A 22,157-nucleotide genomic window follows, 5' to 3' on the forward strand; every position below is an offset into this window, starting at 1 on the left:
CAGAATGAGCATGGTATCCAAGTCTGGCAAATTGAAACCCTCCCTGGGCTTTTCTACCAAAGCTATATAGAAGAGCCATCTCTTTCTCTTTAAGTTGTGAGTGATAGGATTAATTTAGGGGCTGTCAGTGGTGTGGAACTGACATCTGAAGCTAGATAAAATCTCCAGAATTCCTAGTTATCTGAGCTTGGGAAATGATCATTTTTGGATAGGAACAAAGCTTTTCTAATTCATATTGCTGTCTATTCTGTGTGGAATAGCATGTTGTGCCTTTTATTCTGTCTTTGAGTGGGGAGTGGCATGAGAGAAAGACTATTGAAGTGGAAGTCACAGGATCGGTTCAAGTCTCTGTCATGCCACTTGCTGGCTTTTAGGATCTTAGATGACTCATTTTCTCTTTTTACAAGCTACTTATAGTGGCTTAACCAAATATTCATTTTCTTTCTTTAAAAGCCACTTATCATGGCTTAACCAGAGATTAGTTTTTCCTTTTATAACAAGACATCTGGAGGACCTGTGCCTGAGCTCCGCAGTGTCTTCAATGTACCTGCCTCCTCTCCTCCTACTCTCTATCCTTAGGGTGTGGCTCTCACCACTCCTGGGTATGGCATTTGCATTTAAAACAGGAAGTGGGACAAGGGTAATGAACAAAAAGAGTATGCCACCAGTCAACCCTCTTTAAAGGACTTTTCCTAAAATGCTCTCCACATGACTTCTCTGTGTATCTTATTGGCCAGAAGTGTGGCCCGTGGTCACTTCTAGGTATAGAGAGGCTGAGAAACATAGATTCTTAGCTGTACACATTGCTGTCCCCTCAATAAAATGGGCTCCTTTTAGGTAGAAAGGAGAAAATGGATGCTAGGTAAGCATCTATGTCTGCCACAGGGGTTAGATTGGATGATTGGTTTAGATGGCCCCAGCTCTAGCAGTTATGAACTCTGTTTAAAAAATTTTGGTAGAACTGGTGATTAAGGCCTTAATGCTCAGTGCAACAGAATAACCTAGATCAGGATTTGGCAAACTATGGTCCACATGTCAAATCCTGCTAGCCACTTGATTTTGTAAATAAAATGTTATTAAAACACAGACACTCATTTGTTTACACATTGTGACTGCTTTTACATTACAATGGCAGAGTTGAGTAGTTGTGACTTAGATCAGATGGCCTGCAAAATTTGAAAATGTTTACTATCTGGCTGTCTACAGAAAAAAAATTTGGCAATCCCTGGCCTAGATGATTCAGAAAAGCCCTTCCATCTTGGTGCTTCCAGAAACATGCATTTATTCCTTTATTCAATAAGTATTTGAACATATAGTATATTTCAGGCATTAGATCAGGTACAGGGGGTATAGCAATGAATAAGACAAAGTCCATGTCCTCATGGAGCTTATATTTTATCAAGTCAGGCAGACAGTAAATAAATAGGTAAACTTCTCATCTGTCATGTAGTCGTAAGAGCTACAGAGAAAAATGAAATTTTTGAACGTGGTCAGGGAAGACCTCCTTTAGGAATGTGACATTTGAACAAAAATCCAGAGGTGAGAGATGGAACCATGTGGCCCATGAAGGGAAGAACCTGCCAGAACAACATGTGCTAAAGAGGTAGCAATGTGTCTGTGGAGGTTGAGGAATAGCAGGAAGGCCAGTGTGGCTGGAGCAGAGGGAACAAGGGGGAGAGATGGTTAGGGAGGAGCTCAAAGAGGTAGTAAAGACCATTATGTAGAAACTTACCCATGGAAATTTATAAGAAGAAGAATAACATGACCTGATTTACATTTTAACATGGTCATTCTGGCTATAGTACTGACAGTAGACATGGAGGGCAGGAGTGGAACCTGGGAGACCAGTCAGATGCTCTCAGGCAACATTAGGCAAGAGATAGTAGTGGCTTGGACTAGAGTGATGGTGGTGGAAGGGAAAGAAGTGGTTGGAATCTGGCAAGTTTTTGAAGGCAGAGCTAGCATAATAGCTACTCAATTGATACAGAGTGTAAGAGATAAAGAGAGTCAAAGATGACTTGGCTTTTGGCCTGGACAACTGAATGAAGTTTCTGTTTATTGATGTGGGGAAGCCTCCAGGGAGAGTAAGTCATGGGGGAAGATCAGGGGTTCCAGGCAGTGCTTATTAAATATGCAGGTGGAAATGTTAATTAGGCAATTGTATATTCAAGTCTCTAGTTCAGAGAGAAGGCCTGTGCTAAAATAAACCTGAGAATTAAGAGTTTGCAGATGACATTTTAAGGTGATGGACAGATGGTGAGGGACCCTGGAATCACTTGAGTGATGAGTGAGAAGGGATGGACAGGCACAGCCATTGACCTAGGAGGAACATGAGCAGTTCTTTTGTAGTAATATTCGAATCAAGAAGATGTGATGAGGATGTGTGGAGGTTCTCTCTCTCACTTTTATTTTTCTCAGGGAATTGGGAAGCAAGGTCAGCTCCAGAGTTAGGATGGAGGAGGAGATACTGGAAATTTGAGGAGAAATGAGAAATGTATGATTTCCGGGCAGCATTGAGGGCCCAAACTGAGGTTAGTGATCATGAGTGGTTAGCATGGTAGTGCCATTCTCCAGTCAAATTCAGCTTAGGGGTATAGGCATGGAGTAGGATTTAACTTGGAATTTTGCCAGGTGAGTATGATGGTCAAGAGCAGGGCAAAATAGCTGACAGTTTTTGCAGGGAATTAATTATAATGATGGACCATAGACTTTAGCCCACTTAAGGACCAAAATGAGAATTTGAGGTGGGTGAGGGACAGATTGAAGGATTGTTGGAGTCTGGGTACTAGAGGGGGTACACTAGAAAGTTAGGGGGAGTGAGATGCTTGCAAGTGAGGTCTAAAAAAGAGGAAGTTGTTGGTAATCACAATATGGTATAATAGAGTGAGTGGCTGACATAGAGTAAAGGACAGGATTCTTGGGAAAGAAGAGCTCAAAGAATTGAGAGCTCAGAGATGGAAGCATAATCTCCATACCTTGAAATCACTAGCAGTTATGGCAGGACGGATGTCAAAGAAACAATGATCTAGGAACATAAATCTTTGAGGAGTGATGGGGAGAGACCTCCGAGGGCCAGTGGATGAACTGTCACATGGACAAGTCTGATGATAGGAAGCTCAAACCTGGTTAAGAATCTGTGGGCAGTCGTGAGGAGAAAGAAAGATACCACCCCACTCCAGGCATGACATGAATATTTTGTTGTTTCCATGAAACTCTTTACATTAATATAAATTTCAAACCTTGTGTACCCCTAGTAAGCGTAGCCATGCCAACCGTTTGTCACAATAAACATGAAGAGAAAAATGCACAGTTTTCTGAATACACAAGTCCTGACATTGTATGTTGGCTAATTTACCTGAATGTTTTGAAATCTGTTTTTTGCTGAGTTGTGGCATTAACTGACATGAACATGAAACAGCCACAGGGCTCAGGAGTCCTGAGATGGAATCCAACCAGATGGGTACAGAAAGTGAGTGATTCTTTTCTTTAGCCCAAAAGTTGATGCATAAATTTAAGTATGAAAATGAAAAATTTGAGTTACTGGCACTACCCTCTTTCCTTTCAGGGTGCTCACCGTCAAAACATGGCTCACTCAACTGTCTGCATAGATCTTGCTATTGTTAAAAGTGGCCCTGAAATGTGTTTTTTTGAAACTTTTTGGATTCACCACTGTTTCTAATATTAACCTTTTGGTTGCACAGTAGATTAAGGTTTTGTGCATCACCACTGACCAGGCTATATTTAGTTGTTTGTCTTGGTGGGAATGCATAATTGAAAATGCACAAATGAAAACATCCCTCTGTTCCCTCTTCAAATTTAGAATTTTTTATGAGTCTCAAAATGGTGCTACACTTGATTTTTGTGTTGTTGGACAGTTTTGTGAGTGGAGGATCTTTTTGCTCTTTAGTAATTATCCCCTTCTGGGAGACAGGTCCAAAATAGACCTTGCTTCTATGGAATTCCCCAGATTCTTAGAGTGACATTTCAGTGTTTATCTCAGCTTATTAACATAGCAACTCTCTTTATGAAATTGTGAGTGTGTATATATTTGTCTATATGGATAAACTTGCTTGTGGAGTTCCTAAAATTCTTAAAAGTGACATTTCATCTTTATTTCAGATTATTAATGGCTATTTATGAAGTTGTGATAGTTTTATATATTCATCTGTATTATATGTAATACGTAGAATATTTTTCTTCATTTAATTTTAGATTAATTTAAATCCTTCAAGTGGATCTACAATATGGTTTTATGTTTTTGTTATTTTTTTCTTATAAAAATTCTATTAAAGTGGCTTTTGAGCATAAAGGGTTATTGATTGATAATTTCCTAAAGCCCCCTGTTATATGTACACCATACTGTTTTTCAAATTTTATTTACCTAAATGATCAGGTATAACTCACAGAACACAATTTTCGTTTTTCACCCTTCTCAACATGTTATGGACAAAAAAACTGGTTTTCCTAATGGGTTATATTGCTTGTCTTTTCCTACAAGGGGCCTACTTTTATTTTTGGCCCTTTTCTCATTACAAGCTTTTAAATTTAATTTTATCTTATTATTTCATTACTTTATTATTTTATTTTTCCTTAGGGTTGCTTGAGTTTGGCAGTCTACTGCTGATTCTTCTGTAAGTTAAAACAAAGATGACTGACAAATCAATTTGGTCTTTCAGTGCCATTGGTAACATATTAATTCTAGTAGAGATCCTTTTACAAATACAAATGAAGGAAAGGAGTTAAAAATTTTTGGTTACCTTTGCTGTCTTTCTAGCTGTTCTGGAATGAATAAAATCTCACTCTTCAAGAATGTTCTTAAAAATTAAGAAATTCATGGCTCTCATTTTTGCCTGTTGGCCAGTCTTTAAGACACTTATGGTTTACTTCTGCAGTTTCTCTTTTCATTTTATTTATTAGACGTAGTAAAAGGTTATCCACAGCCCAAGGCTTCTAGGCATGTGTAGACTGTAAAAATCTACAATTAAATCAAATAGGGCAGCTGAAATTCCACAACGAAGATGAAAAAAAGATTTAGGGCTTTATTTAGTGAAGAATGACAAGCTGAAAAATAGATCCTGCTCAGCACCCTACAGTTAACAAATTAGAGCTCTGCTGAATTAGGACACAAAGGGAATTCCAGAGATGAACAAGGCCATGATGGACCCACAAAGGGAAGGAAATTGGGGCAGTAGACCAGGAAAAGAATTTAACAGGAAACGGTAGACCTCGCTGTGCCCAGGATTCTCTGACAACTGTCCTCAGGGCTGCACAGTGGATCTTACATAATGGTAAGGGGACATGTAAATAACCTGATTGAAATGACAGGTCTAGGTGTATGACTGCATACACACATTTCCAGTGTGGTACATGGGCCTCCTGATGGAGAGCAGTGACCCAAATGCTCTCCTTGGCAGAGCACCTGCCGTCAGTCCCCGGTGTAATTTCTTCTTGTCCCACTTCTGCTCTAAGCAGTATCTGCTGCAGCATGTACTCAGTATGGTGGTGAGGGTGTGGTCCATTTGCCACCTCACTGGACCTTGGCAAGGGGGGCTATCCAGGGAACATGGGGATATCTCTGCACTCACTGAGAAACTCTCACCTGGACTACCATAGAAACATCCTCAGCAGTCTTCCTGCCTTTTCCCATGACAACTACCCTCAACCCAGTCTATTCTCCACATAGCAGCCTGTTCCAGTTCCTTCTCTATTGCTTTGATGGCCCTCCATTGTAATGAGGATAAAATGCAGACATTGCCTCATGGCATCTCTGATGTGATTCCTGCTTGTTCCCTCAACTTCATCCTTGGTCACTCTCCTCCCTTGCTCATTATGCTGGCCTTTCTGGTCTTCTTTTTGTTTTTTGTTTTTGTTTTTGTTTTTACAAATTCTCAGGTTCTTTCACACTTCAGGACCTTGGCATGTGCTATTTCCTGTCTGGAATGTTTCCCTTTCCAATCTTCATCTGGTTCCTTTCTCCTCATCTTTTAGTCAAAATTAAAATGCCACCTGCTCTGAGATGCCTGTGAACAATGGGTCCTACCTGCCTCCATTAGTCTCCTTCTTAGTCCGCTGTTTGTTTCCATTGTGGAACTGTCACAATTATAAATAATGTGTGCATGTATTTTCTTGTTTGGCTATATCCCACATCAGAATGTAACCTCCCTGTGAGCTAAGACCAAGTGTATCTTGTTTACCAATGTAATCCAGCACTCAGAACTGGGTTGAATACGTAATTAATAGGTAAATGAAGGAAAAGTAACACCGATATTCACACACTCTTACAGATGATCGGTCACCTTTTGTGGCCCCCCCTTCCCTTTCAGTATAGCTTTTTTGTTTTCCTTAACCCAATTTATGTGTGTGACACTCCCAGCAGGAACAGAATGCCTTGCAACTCTCATTGTGGGAGCTCTGGGGTCTAGCAGTTTCTTTCTTGACTTTTTGAAACAACTAAAAATATTATTGGAGCTCTGTTAGGAAATTAAGTCCTTGGTTAATGTGACCACTGTTATCACCTTGCTAAGCAGATCTTGGAGATGGTACTACTTTCTTGATCACTGATTGCTCTCTCTTATAGCTTCATCTCATTCTTCCCTTTTGCCATAAGATCCCTTGGGTTGGTTTCTTCCTCTGCAAGTTGATCAGTTCTGGACCACTGGTTCCTTGACATTCCCCTCTCATCTTTTCAGTTTAGGCAGTTTGATTTGTTTGTTCTCATGTCGTTTTTCCCACTGTGAACATCTCCCTAGACATTCTTTATACTGTTGGCCCTTGGATCTCCAGACTCTCCTCCTGTCCTTTCTCTTCTTGGCTCCTCTCATTAATCCTTAAAATTGCTCTGTGTCCAGACTCAGTTGTCTCTTTTCCCAGTGTTGCCTGTGCCTGGGACAGCATCCTTCCCCATGTCCACAGTCAAGTAGCTTTTTAATCCTTCTCTAGGTCTAGATCATCTAGTAGATATTAAGTGCTCACCTTATTCTGAGCGCTCTGCTCTTCTGTATGACTTTTCTCAAAGTTCACCTTGTGTAAATAGTCAAGAGTTGTGACTACTCATTCTAGAGCTTTCTAGTAAGTATGCCCTTCTCAAGTCTTAAAACACCTAACATAAGGCCCATTAATGGGCTATCCATTCATTCATCTAATAGATATATATTTTTAAAGATTTTGTTTGTTTGAGAGTGAGAGCGAGAGAGACAGAGTGAGAGAGAGTGCACGCAGGAGAGAGCACAAGAGCAGGGGGAGGGAGAAGCAGATTCCCCGCTGAGCAGGGAGCCCGATGCAGGGCTTGATCCCAGGATGCTGGGATCATGACCTGCCCTGAAGGCAGCCAATTAACTGACCGAGCCACCCAGGCGCCCCTCATCTAATAGGTATTTATTGATCACCTGTTAGGTGTCAGACACTATTCTAGCGGTGGCTGGTGAACAAGAGGCTCTGTATATGTATGTTCCATCTATACATATTGCTCTTACATTCTAGTGGGATATATGTACATATTTATAGTATGTGTATAAGTATTTGCATATATGAGTTTGTATATGTAAACATTTAATCTATATTATTAAATGCTGTTCACTAGCTTTTAGCTAAGTAAATTGTGTCTTACCAACAGGATTATAAATTTTTCAGAAACAAAAATTTTTTTGTGTGTTTGCATACCTGCTTGGTAGAATGCTGTACAGAACATGTATTTAATGAGTCCACTGACTTCACTAAATATAGAATACATGAGAATTACATTCAAGTGATATACAAAACTCCACATATTATTATGTTGATACATTGTCTAATTGCAGTCTAGCCCTCTGTGTGATGTCCTTCTGCATTAATGGGTGTCTGCACTGTTAGGTGTTCAGGATATGTTAACTCACTATACATGGGTACAGGACAGATTCATTTAAAGTTCACAGTGTAAAAATGCAATGTTTCTAGAACTAGAGTTGTAAGCTCAAACACTGATAGAAAATTGCATTTAAGCCTGGTGATGGGTATTAAAGAGGGCACGTTCTGCATGGAGCACTGGGTGTTATGCACAAACAATGAATCATGGAACACTATGTCAAAAACTAATGATGTAATGTATGGTGATTAACATAACAATAAAAAATTTAAAAAAAAGAAAATTGCATTTATAATTACTTAACTATTGTGTCTCAATACGATAATAAATATGAAAAATATTGAAGCATCCAGAAACTTACAGGAATCTCAATATCAGCAATCACCATTTGCTAAGGAAAAACACTCCTATGTCTCTTCTGTCAGGACCTCACTTTAACACTTGTGGTCACCAAATGTGTGTTGGGGGGGTTTCCCACACCAGGCAATTCTCTGATTTTCTGATATCAATCAGTTTGGTGTCCTACAATTGAACTCACTTCTGATACTATCTACTTGTAGATAGCATCACATCCCACAACTTAAGGGCTCAGGATTTCACAGGATTGCATTACCCTCCACCCCCAACTCCAGATGCCACTCACAAACCCAGGTTGTCATCTGTGCTATGGATATAAATTTGAGGTTAACACGACCCTCTTCTTAGGTTTAATTAATTTGCTGAAGTGGTTCACAGAACTCAGGAAAACAGTTTACTTATGAGGCTACTGGTTTTTCAAAAAAGGATATAACTGAGAACCACCAGATGGAAGATTATTGGGGAAGGTGTGTAGGAAGGGGTTGGGAGCTGCTGTGCCTTCTCTGGGCTCACTGCTCTCCCTGTTGTCAACACAAAATGAACAAACCTTTTAGAATATCCTAAAGTAAGAAAGAGCATTTTATTCAAGCCCAAATTGGGACAGCTGCTTGGAAAGTGTTCCTAAGAATGAACAATTTTTACAGGGTTATATACTTTTTTACATCTTGTAAAAGCTCAAAAGATTATAGATGAGCATTTAGGTCATGAGTTTTATCATAAAGGAATGGAGGGAGTAGGAGAATTGATTGATTATTTCAAGGATGCAGTGGTTTTCCTTTGGGTTACTCATTCACAAAGCAGATGCACAAGGCATGTGTGGCAGGTCATAAATCAAGCTTTTGGTTTGAACAAAGTTTATATACAGTAATGTTGACTTAGAAAGAAATCTAAAATGGCTTCTCTTGGCTATCAGGCCTGCTTTTTCTCTCATCACTGTATCCACTAACCCGGAAGCTCTCCAAGCCATATCTTTTTAGGTCTTTATTGAGGCTTCATCACATGGGCATGATTGTTTAAATTATAGGCCATTGATGATTAGTTCAAACTCTAACTCCTCCTTATGCCCTGAGGTGAAAGGTGTGGGGCTGAAAGTTTCAACCCTCTGTAATCACTTGGTTGGTTCCCTTGGCAGCTAGCCCCCATCCTTAGGTTACCTAGGGGCTTTCCAAAGTTACCTCATTTACATAAACTCAGGTGTAGTTGAAAGGGGCTTGTTATAAATAACAAAAGTTACCCATTTTATTTTTATTACTACAAAGCTATTGCAGGAATTAGGAACAAAACTAAATATTATAACAATAAATGTCCCTATGGCTCTCATATAGGAAATTACATGGGTTTTAGGAGCTGTGTACCAGGAACTATGGTCAAAGAACAAAATATATATTTCTTATTATATCCCCACAACAATCACACCATTTTTTCAGGCTTTCCAGACAGACTATATGAAGCCAATTTTGCCCCGCTACAATAGATTTATTTATTTACTTAAAAGCAAAATGCATGAGAGCACATAAAGTAGGTGCTGCATTAAACTGACTCTACGTTTGAATGAAAAGCATGATGGTAAGCCTCAATGTCATGTACTTCTGCACAATGAGCAGGATCCAGCCTTATCAAGTAAAAAGTGAAGAAAGTTTGTTCACAGGACAAAATACCATATGTGCTGAAACAACTCGAGAAGGAAAAACTCATTGAGCAGAATGAACAGCTCAAAACAATGAACAGCAACAGATGGGTATATAGTCTTCCTAAATGTATGATGTTCTTTGTGGGTCTTTGTGCAGTAAGTAATTGGTGGAGACAATCTGGTGAACTCCCAGATGCTTATCTGCATTATTTGATCACATTGATTTTGTTGACTAAGTCAAGATAAATACCAGCATAGCCCTGCTGAAGCAAATTACAATGCTCATTAACATTGGTCCCTTGGACATAAGATAGTTCGCAGGGATGGAATCTAGGATTCAATGAGAAATAACTTTGTCTATCCAGAAAACTTTTTTTCGTATTTCAAACACTTAGGGTTACTTAGGATTGATTTGTTGACCTAAATATTTGCCAATTCAGCAGACAACTTGCTGTCCAACCTCTCTTAGAACTGAGGGGTCTAGTTTTGGTTTTGTCTTGTTTTGTGAGTAGGCTGAGCATTGCTGAGAATGATTTTCTTGATTTGAGAATATTACAGATGGTGACTACAGACTGTAGTTAATCAGATAAGATGGATCCGAAGAGAAAACTGACCATGAAGAAAAAAAAAATTTGGTTTTTTTATACTAACATCTCAGAAGATATTCTAGAAAGATACTTATTTGATCCTTTTAAACTAGATAGAGGCATGCTTGCAGATTTTATTTTAGGGACGCCATGTCACATTTCTTTGTCTAAAAATTCACATGGCTCCACCATTTGGAGGTGTCAGGAATATAACTATCTCCATCTTCAGGCTTTCCTTGGAAAAATTTACCAGGACAACCTAAGTGTTAAGCAAAATCACAATTTTATTAAATTATGTTCACATGAAAATTCCAGTGAGGATGAGAGGTAAAAGTATAAGCAAGTTTATTCTTAAGATCATATGGAAAGTTCACATGAAAGTAACAAAGAATATTGTGAAAATAATGAATAATGAGAGGAAACTGGCCCAGTCAGGTATACTAGAAAGCTATAATAATTAAAGCCATTTGGTATCTGTATGGGAATAGTTTCATCAATGGAACAGGATAATCTAGATACAGATGCAAATACATATGGGTATGTAATGTGTGATAAAAATGCATTTCAAATCAGTGGGTAAGAGATGAATTTTCCAACAAATTTATGTTGGGCAATTTGCTGACCATTTAGGGAAAACAGTAATAAATCAATAAAAAATAAAGCAGGGTCTTCACTGTAGTCCTTACCCCTAAATTAATTCCGGATGGACTGAAATTTTAAGTGTAAAAACTGAAATTATAAAAGCACGAATAGAGAAAAATGGACTGCTTATTTTCATAATTTTGGATTACAGAAAAACTTCCAGGACAGAAGCTATAAGGGAAAGCAGTTGATAAATTTCACCACATAAGCATTAAAAACTTCTCTATTACAAAAAAAGTCATAGACAAAAATCAAAATATATATAACAAACTGAGGGAAAATATTTACAACACACATGACCAAATACTGCCTTAATGTGTAAAGAGTTTAGCAAATTAGTAAGGGGAAAGAAAAAACCCAAGGACCTGACAGAAAAATGGATAAAGGAAATTTTCGGTTTGGGATTATGGTCGACTAATGTGACAGAAACCCAGCTGTAGGGGCTTAACAAAATGAGGGCTTTTCTTTTCTCACATAAGAAGTCTGAAAGCGGTCCAAAGCTGGCACGGTGGCTGCACCGTGCATCAGAAGCCCAGACTCCGTTGGGTAATCTTTAGTGGGTGGCTGGTTTATTCTTCATGGCCACAAGATAGCTGTGCCACCTCCAGGCACTGCATCTGAGGCAAACAGCAGCAGCTAAGACGCATCTGCTAGAAACTCTGCCGCTTGACCTGCCAGCTGCAAAATAAGTATGTATCAAGACACCAATATCTGAATTACTGTTCTCTCACTTGCTTGGATTTTTCTCCTCAGATGTCACCATCAGGGAAGCTGTCCCTGACCATCCTAATTAAAATGCTCTCTCCCTCTCAACCCATATTAGCACTGTATCTCCCTTATGTTGGTTGATTTCCCTTTCTTGTGCCGATTATACTGTCTGTTGTCTATCATAGCATAGATGACTTGGTATCTTAGTCCATTTGGGTTGGTAGAACAAAATACCACAGATTGGGTAGCTTATACACAACAGAAACTTATTTCCCACAGTTCTGGAGGCTGGAAATCCAAGATCAGGGTGCCAGCATGGTCAGGTGAGAGCCCTCTTCTGGATTGCAGACTTCTCATTATAACCTAATATGGCAGAAAGGGCAAGGGAGCTTTCTTGGGCCGCTTTTGTAAGGAGACTAATCATTTCCCAAAGGCCCCATCTTCTAACACCATCACATTGGGCATTTGTCAATGTATGAATTTGGAAGGGTACAAACATTCAGACCATAGCAGTTGGGGACACAGATTTTACCTTAATCACTGCATATCCAGGGCCCTATACAGTGCTTGACACAGAGTTGATTCTTAAATTTTTTATAAAAGTGAATCTGTATGAAATATGAAATATTTGTTGAATGAATGTTATACTTCTCAAATTCATGGCTTTATTCTAGTATTAATAAGCAATTATGAATTTATACCACCACACCCTACCCCACTGGGGACAGCTTGCCCAGTCTGGACCCCTGTCTTCTGCCACTGTCACCATTTTGGCCTCTTCTGCCTTGTGACACTCCTTGAGATGGAAGTTAGATGGTAACTAACTGTGGGGCAAAGGTGTTCTCTGTATTCCCCAGCAGCAGCTTGGGGTGACCTGTTAGAGTCTGAGGGTAGAGAATCCTCTTCTTACTTGTTAAAGTTAACATGGAATGTGCCAGGACCAGGGCTGGAAAACTGGACCATTTGTTTTCCCCTCCAGTGAATCTTCCAGTTGCCTGTAGGCCATTCCCACTTTCTTTCTGTCAGGGATTCACATTTCTCATCCTGTCATTGCTGTGTAAGGGTGATTTGGTGGAATTCTGGATACCTCCACTAGCAGATAGAATGCTGGGCTGGAATATTTAGGAAAAGAAGATACCTACTGATCCTTCTTGAACTGCTTTATGATTTTTTTATGAAGTATAGTTGACATATAACATTATATTGGTTTTGAGTGTACAACATACTGATTTGATTATATATATTACAAAATGATGACTACAATAAGTCTAGTTAATATCTGTCACCATATATAGTTAGATTTTTTTTTCTTTTAAGGCCTACTCTTGGCAACTTACAAATATACAATACAATATTAACTGTAGTCACCATGTTGCACATTATATTTCCATGATTTATTTATTTTATAACTGCCAGTATGATTTTAGAAATGTACTGTCTTTTCTCCTTAGCTGAATTGTTCTCTTGAGAACAGAGACCCTGTATCAAACTTTAAAAAAAAAAAAAAATCTCTTGTCATTTCTAGAGCAGTATTAGGTGGCTGTATTCTGTGATTGGTTAAACCAAGAAACAGAAGCTTTAATGGACTCAGTTTGGTTTCTTACTTGTAATATTTATGGCAGAATCAATATATTTATCTACAGACTGTCTCTCTGATATGTTTAGGTTCTGATTATAGTTTGGAATTTTCTGTTCTGAAACAAGTTAACTTTTTCTATCTTTCAAATTATGGTAGTAAGGGATTTCAAAAGGGCTATTGGCCACACTCAACTCTTCTCTTTAAAGAGTTAGGGGTTCCTGGGTGGTTCAGTTGGTTAAGCGTCTGCCTTCGGCTCAGGTTATGATCCTAGGGCTCCCTGCTCAGTGGGGAGTCTGCTTCTCCCTCTGCCCCACCCCCCCGCTTGTGCTCTCTCTGCATCCCTCTCAAATAAAATCTTTTTTTTTTTTTTTTTAGTGTTCCATGATTTATTGTTTGTGCATAACACCCAGTGCTCCATGCAGAACGTGCCCTCCTCAATACCCATCACCAGGCTAACCCATCCTCCCAACCCCCTCCCCTCTAGAACCCTCAGTTTGTTTTTCAGAGTCCATCGTCTCTCATGGTTCTTCTCCCCCTCCGATTTCCCCCCCTTCATTCTTCCCCTGCTGCTATATTCTTCTTCTTCTTTTTTTCTCAAATAAAATCTTTTTTTAAAAAAGAGTTAAATTAGAGTCTTTAAAACTATGTTTAAAAATCACCAGAAAACCTCGTATAATGATGATATCCATGAGTTGTGGTAGAGGTGGAACAGGGGTAGTCCTCAGGGTTTGTAGTGAAAGGATCAGGGTCATCGATTAGTGTCCTGATCCCCACTTCCTCTTTGTGTTTCTGAGAGCCTGTCATTTACCTCCCTGTGCATCAGCTTCTTTCTTTTTTAATTTGGTTTCTCATCTGTCAGATGATTATAGTAATAATCATTACATTAGGATTTTTGTGGGGACAGGAAATGATAGAATGCAGTTAACATACATCTAATAGGATGATGGTGGCGATCTTGTAGCCTTCTTTTCAAAGGCAAAATGTAGTAGCACTTCGTTAATGGAGCTAGTGCTTCTGAACATTGTGATTGGCTCCTCTCATTATGTTATATAGTCTTCATGTCATTCTGCTAATACTTCACATCCAGGAAAGATTAACCAACTCAAGTGCATCTTTAGGAAAAAAGTCCTTGGTCTTCTAAGAAGTATAAACTATTATCCTACTTCTGTGTTTAAAGAATATTTATAAAATTTGTTCTTTTGGAGTTAGAGGTATGTGTTTGCAGTAGGGAACATTCATTATTCCTCAGCCCTCCATTTTCTTGTTCATCTGACCTTCAAACCATCTTTGTCTCTATTTCTTTTTCTCAATGTGTGTAATTCCTCCAAGAGAAAATGACATTCAAGTGATTTGGTGTATAGACTTTAAAAGGAAAGCAATGTGCAGAAATGTATTTGAAAGACAGAAGTTCTTTGTTAAATATAATGAGAAGGTGGACCCCTAGCAGCTGCCTTCTGGCTACAGAATCACTCTCTTGATAAGTTCTCACATGTCAAAGAGGAAGCATTGTACCAGGTTTTGCAAAAGGAGCTTTCATGTTTTGTCTTGCTGGCATCAGGTAATGACTGGTTGCTGCTGTGGGTAGACATGAATCTCTAAAAATACTCCAGCCTATTAGAACTGGTAGAGATATCAGAGATTGTTAGTCCAGTCTCCCAATTTTTCAGATGAAAGAAGAAAGCAAGGTTCAGAGCGGTAAAGTGGCTTGTCTAAGTTCAAGTAGACCACACCAAATATGAGATCCTGACTTCCTGGTTCTGTAGCCCAGTGTTCTCTTCATTTGTGTTTCCTGGATCTCTGTATTGTCTGTCCATCCATGACTCCACTCCACTGGCCTCTTGGTCACAATTGATTGTTCTAGGCTTAATCCCTAACTGGAGCCAGGATAGTCAAGTTTTTGAATTTTCCTAAATCCAATTGATGCTCCCTGAGAATGTTAAAACTGAAAAAGAGGAACTCTCTGGTGGTGAAAGTTGTCAGGAATATAGTTCTGGAACTATTGATGGGAATTACTGTCCATAGAGAACTGTTTCCTACTGTTACTGAAACCCATCACATCCCTACCATTGGATTTTATGAGCCAGCAAATCCTCCTTTTTATTGAAGATCATGCTAATTAAGATTCTGGTACTAGCAATCAAAAGAATATGGATTAATATTCTCATTGAATTCTCTACTTTAATACTTATAGTGATTTTCCTTTCAAATTTCTTCAAATTCTTCATCCTTAAAAATTATGGAACAAATTTAGTAAGTAGGTGTCTCATTTGTTTACAGTATGGATTTACAATTTAAATGAATATTCAGATTAGATACATTTGATCACAGTAACTATTTCTCTTACCATCTGTAATTATAATTTCATTCCGTAACAGTTTTAGACTTGGATATTTAAGCAGTCTGTTAGGGACATTTTATTAGGGTGAATGACACTTAATTTTTATTATTTATTTATTAATCTTCTTTAGATATTTTATGCAACTTCTTGCGCATATATTAATGGAACTTTGGATTGTCTTATTTTATTAATTTTTACCCCCAATTCCCTGTATGGGTATGAAAAGCACCTAACACAGTGCCTAAAATGTCACTCCATGTTAATTTTTCTTTTCTTACTGGGAATAATAAGAAATAGTGTTTCCTTATATACAGAGACTGTTCAACATTTTAACTTGGAAAATTGATATCCTATCACCACCATTGAATGTCAGTTGAACACTGGTTCTGGCTGTTGTGGAGGGTTAACCAAGTAGGTACAGTAATAGATCTTGTTCAGCCTGACAATTTTTGAGAACCACCAAAATGCTGAAGTGTCTTCCTACCATCATTGTTACTACCACCAAATGTTTAAATAGCTCTTCAGAGGTTGCAGAGTTCATATGTATAATTCAGTCCTTGTAACAACCAGAAAGATGTCTTTTAATATCCATGATTTATAATTTAAGAAACTGAAGCATGGATTACAAAAAAAATGTCTTTCTTGAGAATACATAGTTGCTACCCTCAGACTCAAAACAAGGCCTTCTGTCTGAGTCAGTATTTTTTTTTTTTTTAAACATCACAGTGATAATATGAAATCTGAGTACTTTCCATGAAAAACTTGAAATCTTCAAACATACTCTAATCATTGTTTCCTTAAATTATTGAATGAATGCATACTGAGAGGGGGAAGTCCTGCTGTAGCTTCGATGGTGCCCTGGGGGCCCCATCTCCTTTCACTGCATTAACATCCTGTCTTGCTATCTTCAATGCCACACTGCAGTGGTGTAAGTGGGAGTGTGTGTGTGTGTGTGTGTGTGTGTGTGTGTGTGTGTGTGTGTGTGTGTGTAGGAGGTTGGGGATAGGAGAAGGCGGTGAATAAGTGGAAGCATTTCATTAGTCACTAAAGGTGCTTTAAAGGTGAGATACCCTCACCCCAGAGAGCTGTGTCTGTATAAAAGGCACTGAGGATAGATTCAGTTCATGGGGAGAAAAGGATTCAGGAAGAATAGTTCACAAATGGGCCCAGGGGGAAATCTTGGAGAAATGGGATACAGGAAGTCCAATTTGGCTAAAGCATTTGGTGTGTAAAAATAAATAGGGAGATAAGATTGGGAAGAGAGAGGAGGACTGTGCCAGGCTAAGGCATTTGGACATTGTTCTGTGGGCACCTGGGAGTCATTGGAAGTTTTTGAATGGTTTAATGATGTAATCATAGCATAGTGCATACTTCTTATTAGAGTAAACTTTGATGTCTCTGTTTCACATGTCCCCATATTCATTCTGTGAACAGCCCTTTTGGTTCTACTTGCAGAGTATATCCCAGACCCAGCTTCTACTGACAGACTCCACTGCCAGCAGGCTCACCTCAGCCACTATTATCTGTCAGTTGGGCTGCCATGGCACCTTTTTTAGTGACTTGTTGCTTTCATGCTTGCCCTGCCAATCCATTTCATACTTTGCATTCATCCATTGCAACCTTTTGCAAGTGCAAACAAGAACTGTCGTCCTGGTTAAAGATTAAATCATCTTTTCATCACACTTGCAGTAAAATCTAACCTCCTTGCTGTACCCACAAGGCCTTTTGTAACCCTATGTGACCTGGCCCTGCCTCTCTTTGAATTTATGTTCTGCCCTCTCTTCCCTCTCCCTCACTCAGCTCTTACCACTCTAGTCTCCTTGTATTTCCTGAACATCCAGGTTCCTTCTCACCTTAACGTCTCTGCATTTGCTTGTTCATCTGCCTGGAATGTTCTTCCCTCAGGTCTTCACATGGTTAGCTCCTTAACAAAAGGGGCTTTTTCTGACCCTTGATGTGAAGTAGCCCCTGCTCAAGTCACACCTTCTTTCATTTACCAGGATTCATTTTCTTCACAGTGCTTATCAATAACTGGATGAATTTCTTTATTGACTTGTAAATTTACTTGTCCCCTAACCTGTTCAACTAGATGTGAGCAAGGACTTCTTTTTTTTCATTGCTATATCCCCAGTGCCTAGAAGAGTCCTGGCACATAGTACATATTAATTAATTAATTTAGAGATTTGGATGACTGGAGCACGGAGCCTACTACACTGTTTTCAGTACAATGAGAGTACATTGAGGGTCTTGTCAGTGGAAATGAAGGGGCAGAAACTAGCACAAGTACAGTCATAGGGAGAACTGTTGGGATTTAACATGGTTTCATGTGTTGAGTCATTGAAGAGGGAAGAGATAGAGAGTTTTGAGCTTGGATGAGCTATTAGGAACCTAGGAGAAATTCCTGGATTTGGTAGGGAAAGGAACTGTTCTAGAGGTATCAAGAGTTTGAGTGCTGGTGGGGTGGAGGTTTCTAACAGCAGCTGGAATGTGAGCTTATCCGAAGTTTCCCATTCCCTGACAGGCATTGCTGCAAAGCAAACAAGGACTATGGGCTCAGAGAATCATAACGGAAAACCACATACTCTGCTCAACTCTCTGAACCTTAGGTTCTTCATCTGTAACGTGAAAACACCTCATGGCACAGTAGTGTTGGGGAGGAAAATTTTCCTCTATCCTTCAAAGATTCTTCCACCTGGTTTAAAGATTAAATTGACATGAGACTGATTTACAGGAGAAAGTCAAATTTAATTTCATACATACAGGAACTCCTTATACATGAGAGGTTCAAAGACAAAAAGGTACAATGAGTTATTTATGTCATGCTGAGCTAAGGAGTGGGATAGGGGCCTGGGGCTTCAAAGGGGAGGAGGGCAATTCATAGGCAATAAGAACAGATGTTTGGTAATTAGATATTTGCCTTGCCATACAGATGGGTTACTCAGATAAAATTTATTCCTGGTGATAACTCTAATTCTAGGAAAGACCCCCAATTTAGATTCTTCTAGGTAGTTAAGGGTGAGGCAGAAGTTTCTCTTGAGCCCACAGGGTCTCGATTGCCTTCAGCTCAAAATAGTCCACATGCCAAAATGACACATTTTGGGGAGATTTTCTCTGACCCCCTTCAGTGGTTCTGAAAATCAAACTGTAGAACATGAAAGCGTGGAACCAAGCCCTGATGCAGGGTAGTTTCTCAATGACTGAGTTTCCTGTCTCCTTACCCCTTCTTTAAGAGGCTGAGGATTAAAAAATTTAGTCCAGTTCCACAGTTTAAATTTGTGTTGTTTTTCTTTGCAAGGCAAAACAAGTAAGTGGTTTAAAAAGACAATACCCCCAGACTTAAAATGAAAATGAATGGTTCCCTGTTTCAATCCAGTCCCTTCTCCCCCAGCTTCCTCTCCCCTGAGGCTACTACTTTTAACTCTCATAGCTATTTCATTTAGAAGTTAAATCTGTAATTCAACATAACACATTTGTACTACTATTCCTTCAGTTTTCAATTTTAGATATTGTTTATATATCGAATTGAGATATCTTCATATTCATACCAGGAAAGGCCAAGATTTAATTCCCGTATATTTCCAACCCCAAACCTACACATACTACATGTACCATTCCTCCTCTTAATGTATTATGTCCCCCTCCCTTTTTTTTTTTAGTTCATCAGTATTGTGAGTTTATATTTTTGACTCCAGCTATTGACATCTGCACTACATAGTGTACTGTGATTCTATTTCCTTTCTTACACAAATTATTATTTTTTTTCTGCAGTTAATATTTGCCTCATTATTGTTTAGGTTTCTTTTTGTTTGTTTGTTTTTTTTATACCAGTCACTCTTGATTGTCAAACTTCCCTCAAAATCTGAAACATTTCCTCTTAATAATTTCAAACCCAACATATATTCTGTAAGTTTGATTTATTTTCCCTTTGGAAATATCTTTCCAGCCTCCTCTGGCTTCCTGCTTCAATTTGGACTGTCCACTTTCTAAGCCTGCTGCATAGCTGCATGCCATCTTGGAATCTTTTTTTGTTCTCTTGTTTTGGATCCCCTGTTTCCAGATCTCAATTTTTTTCTCATTATGTGCCCTATTCCTTCACTTTGCCAAGGCACGTTCATCCTACAGCTTTCTGAGAAGGTACCTGGGAGGTAAATTCTTTGAGACTTTGTAGAGCTTTATTCTGTTTTCACACTTGACTGACATTTTGGCCTAGTATAGAATTCTAGGTTGGAAATAATTTTCCTTTAGCATTTTGAAGAAGGTGCCTTCTAATCTTCTAGTTACCAGTGTTACGTTGAGAATTTTGATGCTGTTATGATACCCTTGCTTTCCATGTGACTTTTTTCCCCCACTTGAGAGTTTTTAGACTTTTCTCTTTTTCTTCAATATTTTGATATTTCACAGTGATGTACCTCCATGGCACTTTTTTTTTTTTTTCATGAGTTGTTCTGGGAGGTTGATGAGGCTTTTTAGTCCAAGCACTTACCTTTCCATTCTTGGAAATGTTTCTGAATTCTTTCTTTGAAATTTCATTTCCTCTATGCTCTTTTTCTGAAACTCCTATTATTCAGATATTGGACCTTCTGGCCTGTTCTTCTGATTTCTCTCTCTCTTTTTTTTTCTTTTCTTTTGCTCAATGCATTTGCCTAAGTTTTCTCTGTGTTGCTTTTTAGTTTTGGTCTCTGTCTTTTCTAGAGGCCTAACTGAAACAACTAGTGATCCTAGGTAGTCTATACTTTTTAACAGTTAAATACCAAAAAGCTGAACTGTGAAAACCTTCTGAATGAATCATACTTGTCATCTGGAAGCTCTTACCGTGAGGCAAATTTTTTAGGGTCTCTCAGATAGGTCTTTATTCCTGAGCTGGTTGTGTGGCTGGAAGGGAGTTATCCAGTCTTTTGTTTGGAGGATATCAGCCTGACTTCTTGTATCCTGGGAGCCTCTGGGTAAAGGAGTTGGTTATTTCACTGTTTAGCATTAAGACTTCCACTTCCACATCCTATATTCACTGTGGAGCCTCTCTCCTGCCATATGCTGAGTCTGATGCCCCCAAGACTCAAGTCCCTCTGGTTCATCCTCTCTAAAGAGTAAATATCCTGGCATCTCCTGGGTTAGGAAGAAGTAACTTCCTCTCTATGCAGGAATCTGGGGCTTTAGATCAGGGGTTGGCAAACTATTTCTGAAAGGGCCAGAAAGTAAAGATTTTAGACTTTTTGGGCTACATCATGGTCTCTATCACATATTCTTCTCCTTCTCGTCCTTTTTTTTTTTTTTTTTTTTTAAGATTTTATTTAGTTATTTGACAGAGAGAGACACAGAGAGAGAGAGGGAACACAGGCAGGGGGTGTGGGAGAGGGAAAAGCAGGCTTCCTGATGTGGGACTCGATCCCAGGACCCTGGGATCATGACCTGAGCCGAAGGCAGACACTGATAAGGGTGTCTTATCAGACTGAGCCACCCAGGTGCCCCTCGTTCCTTTTTCTTTTTTTTAAATAACCTTTAAATTGTAAAATAAACACGCATCTCTTGTAGACAGTACAAAAACAGGTTGTAGACCAGATAAGTCATAGCTTACTGACACCTGGTGTAGAGGGTCCTTTTGGACACTCTAAACCAGCCATCTTCATTTCAGCCCCACCCCATATCCCTGCCTTCAGAGAAACTGGAGGCTTCCAATTTCCAATTCTTTTTGGGTTTCATGACAAAACTGGGTGATTTCTTATAGGTGACCCCCCCAATTTCAACCCTGTCCCACCATGAAAGCTTAGATTTCAGCTTCTGTGGTCCCACTAGGTGAGCGAACTAATGTCCATCTTCTTTTCATTTTCTAAAAGGTCAGTTTTTTTCTCGTTTGCCTTTCTCTCTGTCCTCATTGGGCCATGCCTTTGGAAGGAGTGGAGATAAATATATGTGTTTAATCAACTAAGTTTAACCAGAAGCTTCCCCAAATCCAATTTGGTTGGTTTTTGTTTTTATTACTTTCTTTGATAGTGCTTGGGTTAATTTGCATTTGTTCTCCACGTGCTTACTTGCTATGCCAGATGTTTGAAGAAGATGTCCTTGGGGAGGAAAAATGAGGGATTTTAAAATGTAGTGTTCTTGAAATGCTCACAATGGTTCAGTGTGTGAGATCCCAAAGAGGCCTGGTTGTTTCTAACCACCAGACTCTTATAATAGAAATACAGTTTCACCCTTATTTGTGTAAACCATCAGGATCATTTTTAAATGTTTGTAATAAAGTTTGTGGCTTATTGTTTAAAATTGAATTTAAGGTAGTAAATCAAAGCTTTTGGTGGCATGCCCCTGACAGCAGGGAGAGCCTGGTAAGTGATCCCTAAGAGCTGATCAAAGAGACTTGCTGAGCATTTTTTCCTGTATTTGTGTTTTGGTCCTTTAATCTGGTAGTGTTTCCAATTCCATCTGAATACTGTAATGCACACTCCACCCCCACTCAAGTCTTCTTGGCAGCATCTGGGATT

General features: G+C 39.1%; 1 protein-coding gene across 9 annotated transcripts in view; it reads left to right on the forward strand.

Moving 5' to 3' along the window:
* Positions 1-22,157, forward strand: part of TASP1 (taspase 1) — a 295,816-nt gene that overhangs the window by 210,780 nt on the left and 62,879 nt on the right. Inside the window, exon 12 of one of the 9 annotated variants that reach the window (XM_078056927.1) lies at positions 3,566-8,214. The exons of 7 other annotated variants lie outside the window; for them this stretch is intronic. In XM_078056927.1, the coding sequence (XP_077913053.1) occupies positions 3,566-3,679 (114 nt within the window). In that variant the 3' untranslated portion in view covers positions 3,680-8,214. Of the gene's footprint in view, positions 1-3,565; positions 8,215-22,157 lie in introns of those variants that run through there. One more of the 9 variants, XM_078056928.1, reaches the window with a different exon arrangement.

Source organism: Halichoerus grypus, chromosome 10, assembly GCF_964656455.1.
Source record: "Halichoerus grypus chromosome 10, mHalGry1.hap1.1, whole genome shotgun sequence".
NCBI classification, from domain to species: domain Eukaryota; kingdom Metazoa; phylum Chordata; class Mammalia; order Carnivora; family Phocidae; genus Halichoerus; species Halichoerus grypus.